Here is a 12,313-nt window from a genome sequence, read left to right as displayed (position 1 = left end):
CAAGACATCCCCTTGCAGGTGGGAGCATTCATTCACTGCACCCTCCTGCAAGAGGATCTCTAATCCCCTTTAGAAGTGCAGGCAGGTTGCCGCCTGCACAGTGAAGCGCAGAGCATCTGCTTCAAAGCCACTCCATATTTCACTTGAAAGCGCTGCCCCCAGGGCAGCATGAGTTTGAGACTGACCTGTGAGCAGCGCCTTCTATGTAGTAGGGTGTACTTTCCCTGTTTGTGCTCGTTGCATCTGTTTTACGGTGCGTCGGGTGCAAACAGGGAAGGTGCCCCTGGTGGGCTCAACTCGGTTTTCTTTTTCACATATTTAATCACAGAGATGACAAACTCCAACAAAAAAGATCAAGGAAACACATGTTATCTCTAGTATTGCCTTAGATCAAATGAAAAACCCAATAATGCCAGAAATAAATTGAACAATCTACAGTTAAAATAAGTGAAAGCCTACCCAAATGGAATGGAAAATAAAAACATCTGAAAGCCATCTGCAATATTAAGACATTGTGGGGCAGATTAACATGGCATTGTGCCAGTGGAGCATTGCTCTTTATGACGCCCTGGTAGCGCAATGCCCTGCTCCATATATACCAAGCGACGCCAAGCCACTTTGCGTGGCTTAACGTCGCATTGTGAATATCATACCTTTGGCCCCATCTTCTGTGTCAAAGGGGCGTGCAATGGGTGTTGCTGTGTGCATTATACGGCAACACCCATTGCTTTTTGACACTGCCTCAGATTTACAAGGATGTGTAAATCTGGGGCAGGGCCAAAAACTAACACCATTCAAAATGAGACGTTGGAGTAGTGCAACAAGGAGAAATACTTTTATTTCTCCTCATGTTTTTGCTCTTTCTTTGTATGCTGCATTGTGCAGCATACATGAAAGAGCATAATTGCCACTAACGATTGTTTATTTGCAGTAAAGTGTGCTTTCCTGCACATAAACAATCATCCCTGCAATGCAGGCACCATTGCCCCATGAGGCAAGGGGGCCTGCATTGGTGCCAGGCAGCTTTTTTAACATCGACACAGGTGTGAGCACAGGGATGCACCATATTCTTGTTAATTTGGCGCATTTCTGCATTTTTTAATGGCGCATCTTGGCATAGCTGATGTGCTTGAGGCACTGCGCCCTTTTTTGTAAATATACCCCAATTTGACAACTACAAGAGTAAAAATCCAATGGGCTTCATGTTTACTTCAGGTCAAACTCCTATTACCAGGCTCCAATTTCCTCAGGGATATATAATATATATACCAGTACGCTGAATGCATCAAACACACCCAACAAGGAGGAATTCTTGCAAATAGTCTGAACCACTGACAATCGCTCTGGATAGTATTCCAACCCCATCGTTTTTCATCCACTGTGCCACTCGAGGCAGAGATCTGCATCATGGAAATTGGACTGACTCTGCTTCTCATGGGAATAATCCATTCCGAACTGCTATGCGAGGCCCCCTCCTTAAGAGAACACAAGCCAACTCAGACCAGTGTCAAACTTATGGCCAACGATATGCTAAGATGTTGGTCCTCTTTGGCTCTGCCACCAGCCGTGGCCGGTAGTGGGAGTACCTGCCGGGCGGTGACATGGGGAGGGGGAGGGGCAGGGTGTGGGGTAGTAATGTATGGATTACAGAGTTTAACAGGTAAGTAAACATATAAATAAATAAAACGAGTTTCGTTGCATGCACTACATTTCCAAATGCGATGCAGTGCGCGCAACAAAATTTTCCGGCAGGTACTCCCACTACCGGCCGAGGCGGTCTGCAACAGGATCCATGGAATGCCTCACTTGACGAGGCCTAACAAGGGCAAAACTGGTCTGGGCTTGCTTGTGTTCTTTTCTGGGGAAGGTCTTGCTTGGCAGTTCAGAACAGATTCTGGAAGAGGTCTCGCCGGCAGTCCGGACTGGACTGAATTCCGGGAGACTTCGGTTTTGCACTAGGCGAGCCTCTGTCTAGAGTGGCACAATCGGCAGGCATGATGGGTTGGAGAGCCTCCCAGAGCAACTGCCAGTTCTTTAGACTATTTGCAAGCATTCCTCCCATCACCTTTTGTATACACTGCTTGCATAAAGCCTAGGCGTCCGGTTAATTGAATGTTGTTTCAATTAGTTTTTCTTTTTTAGATAAGGATGGAACATACAGGAGAGGTGCGATGCTTATCATTAAACTTCCAGTGAATTTCAGTCATTTAATTGCATTTTTCCACAAATGTATCGTTGTTCAACCGCTTGTTTAATTTACTATTTATTATCCGCACACTCTAAAATTAAAACACTGATTTATGAGTAGTGCTATAAAACTGAGGCATGCTGTGTTCGTCATCAGTCTACTCGCGTTGTGCTTTCTTAGTTACATTTTTAATAACATTTTCTGAAACATCTTGATTTTTTAACAAAAGGTGTTTGCTATGTGCTGTGGTCCCAAGACATCTGTAAAAGGAAAGGGGTACCGAAGGGCGGTGGGGTATTCCATATCGACTACGGGCGTCATCTGAATGTACATTTACGGCCCACGGGACCTGTCACCACTTCAAGGCCTAGGTATTACAAAAACAATGGAACTCTCACAATTCTGCAAGATGACGGGCCATACACAGCCCGTGTCGTTTGCCACTTTTTATAAAAAAACAAGAAGTGATATTCATTAAGAACTTGTAGCAAAAATGATTATGCTTAACTTGGCAAGGTTTATGTTATGCGATATTGCAACACCGTCTCAGTTTTTTACCAACATGGATGGCGTTACACTTTGGGATTTTCACTGGCAGAACATTGTCCATATGCACGATGCTGTGGGAGAGACTGACCGCTACGCGTGAGAAGTGCATTGCACAATCCAGTGCCTATACTGTGTGTATATCTGACCAAATGTATAGAACCGCGTGCGACTAAAATGTCAATGAAGCAGAAACACCTGTTTATGTGATGAAATCAATAAATACGGGCCTCGAGTTATGAACCCATTACACAATATGCAACACATTGCAAGATATTTGGGCAATTTCTAACACATAACTGTGCACACACACCCACACCCACTTACAAATTCAAAATACAAATTATCTTGGGGCGAGTTTAACTAATCAGGCTGCCTTTAGGTCCACAAAACTGTGCCTGCTTGCACAAATTGTATATCGTATTACAATAACACCTAAACATATTTAAAGTAATCGAATAATAAATGTATTTATACAGAGATAAAAAACGATTTTCTATACAATAAGTAAAAAAGACTTCGCAGTGGGTGTAGGTGAAAGACGTGCTCGGTGCTCTCAGAAGTGATACACAAATGTGACAATCGTGATCAAAGTGCTAAAAACAAGAATAGCATGGCCCCTCTGTCTCTTACAATCATTCTAGAGAGGGTCTCGTTCAAAGTCGATGTTTCAATCCCAAAACCGACCCCTCGTCATCACCAGGGCTCTAAGGATAGAACTGGACCCGAGATAGTGAACATTGCAAGGGCGCTGACAGAACTCTGGGAGGAAGTGAGCCGCCATTGTGTAGGAAGCAGTTGCAGGAATTCAGAGGCGGAGAACCGCTCTCAGCCAGCCTCAGCGTGTATGGAGGAGCCCGTACTGCTCCTGAGCACAATGGCGGCAAAGGTATGTCCGATGGAAGCACCTTCAAAGTGTGAACAGAAGGCCAGAGACAGAGGTAAGTAGCAGGGTGAGGAGTAACAACTCCTGTGGGTGCAGCGGCGTCTGTGAGGCTGGGACTTCAAGCCGGGGTGGTGTGCTCTCTGCATTACAGACCCTGGGCTTCGGGTGAGCAGCATAGCTAAGAACACCCTGTAGATTTGCAACCCCTTCCCCAAGCGTGGCATGGTATTTACAAGTCATTTCACAAGTTCAGCCAACACATATCCTTTATTTAGGTCGGAAATCTGTACTGTATATGGTTAATTAAACCCATTACCATTTGCAATACTGATAACAACTACTTAAATTTATAAAGGAAAGTCCATGACTAGGACATTATAAAAGAGCCAGGTAAAAATGTAATCAATATTTGAACACAGTGTAATCACAGAAGTATACTTTAGGTTAATTCCTAGTTTGGTAGTGAATCTGTGTTGCTTTCTGTAGGGCAAGGTGGAAGGTAGGACTGTTTTATCTGGCGTAAGGTACTTACTGCATAGGAGATGTACATCATGTGAACAGCGATAATGGCTTCCTAGACAAAATTACGGAATTTATTGTAGGCAAAATGTAGTGGAATTACCCAGTTTGTAATCAGAGCAACACTAAGAATGCAGTAAAGCTGGTACTTAAGAAAATACTGCATATTATACGTAACTAAATCTTTTGGGTTTCGTCTCGCACAGAATGTTAAAAAAAATTTTTGTTTTCAGTCATGGTACCACGGGAGGCTTTTGATTGGAAATTTCAGTATTACCACTTAAATTCTTAATGGAACCATTTTATACTAAAGGATAACCTATCAGCGGTTGAGTTGAACTTCTGTACCTAGTTAGACTATGATGCAGTGAAAATATAACAGAATGGCTCTCCGGCAGGACTAGTTTCCATATGAACATGTAGTACATTGTTCGGATTTCAAAATGTTTGATAGATTTGTGCACACTAAGGGACATATTTATCAAGGTTTTGCATCGCCATTGCGCTACGCAAGGAGATGAAGGGAGACGCAAAACCTAAAGGAGATTTATCAAGACACATAAGGCCACCCTGAGTAGCTGGATAAATCTAGAGAAAAGCAAAGCAGCACAAATTGCTGGGATGCGTAACTATGCAGCAGGGAGGCATGCCATAGGTGGAGTGTGAGTATTCCCACACATTCACCCATGGATTCTGACACATCACAGGTCTACCAACAATGGTAGACCTCGGAATGCATCAGAATTATATGCCTTCCCCCAGAGGCACAACGAGTAGAAATATCTTTATTCCTCCTCGTTGTTTCCGCTAAGTCTGCTGCATTCTGTATTACATTTAGAAAGTGGAAAATGCCTCTGAGGATTGTTTTTGTGAAGAAAAGTGCCCTTCCTGCACAAAAAAACAGCCTGCCTGCAATGCAGCTACCCTTGCAGCATGACACAAGGATGCCTGCTTTGGGGCTAGGCAGCAAAAACTGTACCAGCACTACGAAAGGACTGAAATGCGCTATATATTGGTAAATACTTCACATTCTTGCCCTTTCACGCAGAACGGCGGCTTGCTGCATTGTATTGCAGGAATGTTTGGTGAATAAGGCCCAGCTTCATCAATGAAGCCCACACAAGCATGACAGAAAAATTACACCTATAACATAAAAACCCACATTTCACATAAGATAAGAAAACACAGCATTGTTTAACGAAGAAATATCAAACTAGGTTACACAAACCCAACTGCTTAGTTAAGTTTAGTTGCACAGAGGTGAAGAACTATGGGTTACAATCAAATGATACATTACGCGTGTTACGATGATGCGACTCTTGTATTTCTTTCTTGTCCAAACTTAGTTTCCTTTCATTAATTTTGTATGTCATACCAATTGTTTACAATTCAGAAAAGGGGGTGGTGATGGACAGAGTATCTGATATAAACAGAACACTCATACCCAGTCAAGAGATCAGGGCTTGATCCATCACCGTTTTTTAGCCAATTGTTTACAACACACATATACACAATAGAGTTTGATGAAATTCCTGTAGATCTCTTTCAACTATCTTGCTTTGTGAATTTATTTCCTTCTAGACCTTATTTTCAATGTTATGTTAGTGCAATGTATCATTGGCAATGACCAAGTATGAGAGACTGTGCAGGCTTCCCTAATTGCAGTAGCGGCCCGTGGTGGGAGTGCTGCTGGGCTCTCATGTGGAGCAGGGGTGGGGCAGGGTGTGGGGTAGTAAACTACGGATTATGGCCCATTAGAATTAAGTAAACATATAAATAAATAAAACGAATTTCATTGCGCGCACTGCATCGCCATATGCGATGCAGTGCGCGCAACAAAATTCCCTTCATTTATTTATGTGTTTACTTACGTCTAATCGACCATAAATGATAGTTTACTAACCCCCCACCCTGCCCCTCCCCCACCCCACATCAGTGCCCAGCAGGACTCCCACCATGGGCAGCTAATGTCTAATTGTAAGCGCCTACTATTACTACCAAGATAAAGAGCCTCCTGTGGGCTACGTTGCCCTTCCTCCAAAAATGACAGTCAATAGCACATTGCATCCAGTGGATTTGCATCTGTGGTTTATCCCACACTGTCTTTTGATGTGTAAAAGTTATAAAGCTAGCCAGTTAACCAAGGACAAGAAGCTAAACCCATGCAGTGGGAGAGAATCTAATCAAAAAGGCATTCCGAAGATGAGACCAAATTTTTTTAATATGGCCTTAGTTAGCCTGTAGTATTGTAATAACATTTAATGTGGCCTTTTGTCTGCATAGCAAAATGTGTAGCTGCAGATTTATTAGTGTTTCAAATAACAAGATTTATAGAAAATTATGTATTTTCATTGCTATCTCACACACACACTCAAAGGTACTTGAACATACAACTGATAGACATGCGAATATCTCTGTAATAAGCTATATTAACATATATGTATGTATTCATGAAATTTCATAAATAGATGGAGATGTCTGTGTGTGCATGCATGCTGGAGAGCAAGAATGTGTTGGTATATATATATATATATATATATATATATATATATATATATATATCTATCTACATATATATATGTATATATATATACACACATACACACACAGACATCTCCATCTATTTACATATATGCTTTTATTATATTTAGAAAATATGGCCAATCGGGCTAGGCAAAATATCGTGCAGTGAATTTGTTCTGATGCATGTAGCATAGAACAACGAGTGGTACACATATGCCTTACTCCAAGGATATTTTATATATTGGAAGTTGAAAGGACTCTTTGTGTAGTGTTTGTAGTCCAAGTTAAATGAAATGTGAAAATAAAAGCCTTCACCTGGCTAATGTATAGCAATATGGTAAATACGAGTATAAAATATACATTTGTAACCTCTCTCTCTAACACACACACATCAGCACACATATGAATGTACGACATGTGAATGACGATGCTCCCTGAGCGGAAACCATAACTGTCTGTACTTACTGCGGTGCCCGAGCAACCTTGGCTGATGCCCGGTGGAGCAGTCCTATGCAGCTATAGAGGAGTTTGGCTCTGGTTCACCCCTCGGCCGTCACCTACCCTGCCGGATATCGTACATTGCTTTCCTCATCTCCCGTTGTGTTTCCTACCTGCACTCCTTACCCCTGTTTTACCATTACCCCTCTACCTTTCACTCCCCATAAGACGTGTGTATGCGATAATAACTCATACTATTGTGTAATCTCATGTGTTTTTCTCCTATGTCTATGCTTGGCTATTTAATTATGTAACCTGTAACTTGCTGATCCTCATGTAAAGCGCTCTTATACCTCCGGGTCTAGCCAGCGCTATATAGAAACCCTTCAAATAAATAAATACAATAAATGTACACTCATTGTATACCGGAGTACTCCTATCCAAACACCGATACACAAATAATGATCAACATGCAACTGTTACTTGACAGGTTTTGAAGATTGTTTTGCAATAGTATCTTAAATTAGAACTTTTTTTCCAAAATCGTTGGTAAATTGCAAAGTGTGATGTTCAAATGACAGAATAGGGATATCTGACCATCAATGTCTCCTCGTGAATACGGCGCCTCTGCACACATCTAATGACTGCAGTCTGATCTGAGGATTCGTGGCGCCAGCGCTCTGCGGCATTCGATGCCTTGACTGCCTTTGTTACAGGCATCCCTTTAGATCTGAAACTTGGCCATACAACTAAACTAGTTAACATTAGAATACCAACAAGTATATCAATTAGTAACTGATGTTGAAGTGATTGCTTACATCAACGTAATTGCTGGCCGACACGTCATAGGGCACAATAAACTTTGCTGCAAACTCTGCCAGGAGACAGGTTGTCCCATTTTCACGAACGACAAATATGTCCTTTTCGGGATCCCGAGAGAGCCCGGAGAGATTTTCGACCTCTTGTTCTGCCAAAATCTGAGTCGCATCTGCACAACAGAAACAGCAGGACTGTTACACATCGAAAGTTGTACTCATGACGTTCAGCTACATTATCTCCAGACAATTAGTTCTTTTCTGAGAGGGAGTTGGGTGGGGAGGGCTGCAGCGGTCTCATTAACAGAATAAAGAAAACGTTTAATTAGATTATAAAACACTACTTCTCGTAAATGCGTTTTTGAGACTGAGGTATACTCATGCACACAAGCGGCAGTATCTGCAATATATATGCATCTTGACCTTTTGACTTTAAGAAACATGTGTAAAAGAGCAGCGGATACTCACTGAAAAGATACAACAATGCGTTGAACCCCAGGACGCCAAGCACCGCTCTCTTTCTGCATTCCACGTTTGCTCCCATACTTCGATTCCGGCAGAATAAGTTAACAATGAAATACTGAACCCTTTTCAGGAAGCAGCAGCGCCAGCAGGTAATTCCAAATGAGCTAGGAACAGGCTCGTCTGTGAGTTGACAATGAGCACCGTCTTCTCTTGCAAATATCCGCTTAAATCTCTGCTCCACAGTCCACTGAGTCAGGAAAGCAGGAAGCGCCGGGAATGCCCAGAGAGATCACTCGTATGTAGGTGGTGACCTCGGCTCCTCCACCGGCGCCGAGCGCTCTCCGAAGTGCTGAAACCTCTCGGGCGCAGACAAGACGGGTGCGCGCTAGGAGCTGTCCAGCGTGCAGGCTGCGCTTCTAGTAAGGAAGGCGCGCGCGACGTCTGGGCAGTACCGTGCCCTCGCCTACTTCAGAGAGGGGGCGACACCGGCAGCTGCCCAAGGGGCTACTACATCCATTGTAAGGAACACCTTAAAGGCGCTTGTGTAAAGCCGGCTCTGCAAAATATACCGTGCGGAGGTATTCATGTGCAGTATGATAGATCCGTGCGGTTTATTTCAACATATTCTCCATATTTTCCATCAAACGTAAAAATAATACCGAATCCTAAAAGTATTTTTGCGGGGCTCAGCAGTGCAATTCTGGAAAGAGCGTGCTCCTCATTAGACGCCGGGTCCCAGAAGCGGCGTTGCGAATGAACGACTACAGATTCCACTGCAGTTTAGCCAAAGGCATCTAGGAGATCTCTGCAGATGTTTGCTGGGGGAGCGCTCCGCTCCGGTACTGATGATGCCTTCAGTGAGCTGAACCATGCGAAGTTGTAGTTACGCCTCCCTCCCCCACAATCATCCCACACGAAAGCTGCATGGGAATGTCGTGCAGCCAATAAAAAGCGCATATTTCACCCTACCCCGTCGAATTAAAACACGATCAATATAAAAGAGAACAGTGTTCGAACCCTTAAACGCATATTCTGATCTTATAGCATTAACGCTTTAAAGATGAATGCGACAATGAAAGTAGCCGGGTCTGGTGGTTCAGTGCACTGAGGCGTTCACGCCAGGAATCTTCGTTTGACCAAATGGTTCCAATTTGGAATCTCCGTGGGCCAACCTTGAGTTTCATCCTTCTAAGTTCTATAAACTGACCACCGTTGACTTTGGTGACCATAGACTTCTAATATTCATTGCCAAGACACTCACAAAGGAGGAGCACAGACCTTTACAAAATACAGATAAACATGATGGCCCAAGAATGGCAATGTGTGTCATGTATGCTGTTGATATACCAGAGGGTCACAAATGGAGGTCACAAACGAAGGCTATCACAGTACCACACAAAAGCGTTTTGGAATATATATAGCGCTTGGGTACATGGCAGGCAACGGAAAGCTTTGGAGGCGATGGACAAGCTAGCATCGTGTATTCTGGGAGAGGAGAGTGTTTGCCTTACACTAGGCGTAAGGTAAAGTGTACAGCGCCCCTCTTCTATTGTATCTACTACAGATCTACGCACGCGTAAAGGTATTTTACAGGTACAATACATTAGAGGTATCTGTAAATAATGGTCTCGCAATACTGCAGAATAACATTTACAAAGCAGCGCTGGCAATATATATGACCACGTGTTATCTTATAAATTAACGATGCTTTTTCCGCAGGCATTAACTTACACCGTCACTCATTGATATAATGTCTGTAATTTACAGATCATGATTCACAGATACTATATTTCCGACCATTTACGAACTCAAAAAAATTGGAAAATGTGAAATTAACGAATATAATGATGTAGCAATTAGTATATGCATAAGGATTAGCCAATGATTATCGCCTTAAATTTGCCCCCTTTCACCTGAATTTTTCAAGAGTGAATGAGGAAGAAGAAAGCCAGTGCCCTATACACATATACAAACAGTGCACCGGTCCCAGTCATTTTATTGTATTTTTTTTTAGTTTTCTCATTGTAAGTATTTTTAATTTTTCCAGTCCGGCACCGCTGTTAGGGGAGCCTAGCCGACGTATCTGGAGTCGCTGGGCCGCAGTCAGGATGTTACTTCTCCCCTCCATTTTGTGACCTCCGTCTTCAGGTGAGCGTTCTAGTCTTACAGGCCATGCTCTGCCTAAATGGCGGCCTATTTCGAAGGCGATGATGCGCGTCCGTCTGTATTGGATCTTCTTTCGGTCCTTCTCCTTACCATGGCGAAACTGTAGGCCTTGCAGTCCCAACTAACAAACGCGTCACTTTTCTTTGCTTGTACAGCTTTGTGGAGGTGACTGGCTCTACCCGCCTTTCGCTCATATGTCTTACAGTGGCGAGCAGTCAGAGGCCGCTTTTATTTATGTTTTTTCCTTTTCTCATCATCGTAATTCATTTTAATTTTCCGGCATTGCATTGCCAGTAGGGGAGCCTGGTGGTCGAGCCGGGACCGGCTGGCTTCAGTCAGGATTGTAGTTCTTACCTCTATTTTGTGATCGGCACACGAGGTGAGCGTTCTGTTCTCCCAGGCCATGCCTCCTACCTACACCGAGTCCTCTTTAGTGAGTGCTAATGCGTACCTAGCAGTACAATGGCGAACCCAGTTGCGTCTGTTCCCCATATTTTTAGATTTCATATTGCCCGACCTGTCCCTTCTTAACTCGTTCCGCTTTTATGCACCAAATTTGCCCATGGCCGTCACATAGTCTCTGGGGGTTACACAAATTGCTTCTTATGAGAGGGAATTTCTGCACCACCTTATAGGAGTCGCTTGAGTCTTTTGTCCAGTGCTTATTTACCCACCCCTTTGTTTTCGTGTGACTGTTCAGTGGTTTTTTACGGCTCTGCCTGTGTCTTTAAAGCCTATCACTCATTCTACTCAGTAATCTCCCAACTCCTTTCTTATAAACGTCTTTCTTTACCCCAAACACAACTTGGACTTACTTGATTGTATAACCTCCCATCACCCTGATGCTGTGTTATGTCGAGCCTAAACAGCACATGCGCGGTCTGGAAGACCTGCTGTAGTCAACAAGCATTTGCAATGCAATACGTCTCGCATTCACGCAAGTTTGAGCTATTGGTATTGTAAATGACAATGCCTTTTATTTATGTTTTGGGTTTTAAAACCTAAATAAAAGGCATTGTCATTTACAATACTTACAGCTTAAACTCTCACAAATGCGAGACCTATTGCATTGCAATAAAGGGCCTTCTCGACCGATTGTTAGACTGTAAATATCAGAAGAAGAGACCGACATCTTCAAAGCAGTGATAAATAGTGCAGTGAAGAAGTTGTGTAAGTGTAAATTACACAGACACAAAGTGTGAAGTGAGAGTTACATTTGATCCGAGCTATAAACACTAACAAAGCTCTCCAACACCTTTTGCTCTGTTATTACACTGTCACGGTTCAGGAGGAAGATCGAGATGGGGGGCTATTTCCTGCCCTCTCCGTGATTTGAGTGTGTAGTGTGGCATTGCGTAATGTCATTGCTATCTTTGGCCTAATAAAAACAATCCAAATGTATTAGGGCCCCGGCTTCACCACCTCGTACAGGGCAGTCTGTGCTTCATGGCAGGCATGGAGGGGGGATGATTTCATACAGTGCCTCTGCTATTACTAGTGAGCGAGAGGCACTGAGGTGGTGGTATTAGTACTGCTGGTATTGGTATTGATGATGGAGGTATTGTTGGTGGTATTGGTGGTGGTGGCATTGGTATTGGTGATATTGGTGGTGGTAGTATTGCTGGTGGTGGCGGCATTGGTGGTGGTGGTATTGGTGGTAGTGCTATTGGTGATGGTATTGGTCGTGATATTGGTGGTGGTATTAGTGGTGGTATTGGTGGTGGTGGTATTTGTATTGGTGGTGGTGGCAGTACTGGTGGTGGTGGT

The 12,313-nt window shown here is 43.3% G+C and overlaps 1 protein-coding gene across 2 annotated transcripts in view; it reads right to left on the bottom strand.

The window, feature by feature from the left end:
- LAMP5 (lysosome associated membrane protein 5) overlaps positions 1–9,249 on the bottom strand; it is a 138,550-nt gene extending 129,301 nt beyond the window's left edge. Inside the window, exons 1-2 of one of the 2 annotated variants that reach the window (XM_086927706.1) lie at positions 8,384–9,249; positions 7,919–8,088 (exon numbers count right to left, since the gene is read on the bottom strand). In XM_086927706.1, the coding sequence (XP_086783832.1) occupies positions 7,919–8,088; positions 8,384–8,459 (246 nt within the window). In that variant the 5' untranslated portion in view covers positions 8,460–9,249. The remainder of the gene's footprint in view (positions 1–7,918; positions 8,089–8,383) is intronic. The other variant, XM_086927704.1, reaches the window with a different exon arrangement.
- Between the last annotated feature and the right edge of the window lie 3,064 nt (positions 9,250–12,313).

The sequence above is a fragment of the Lissotriton vulgaris genome, chromosome 6, assembly GCF_964263255.1.
Source record: "Lissotriton vulgaris chromosome 6, aLisVul1.2, whole genome shotgun sequence".
NCBI classification, from domain to species: domain Eukaryota; kingdom Metazoa; phylum Chordata; class Amphibia; order Caudata; family Salamandridae; genus Lissotriton; species Lissotriton vulgaris.
Note: the sequence above shows the minus strand (reverse complement) of the source record. Positions and strands in the feature narration are given on the sequence as shown.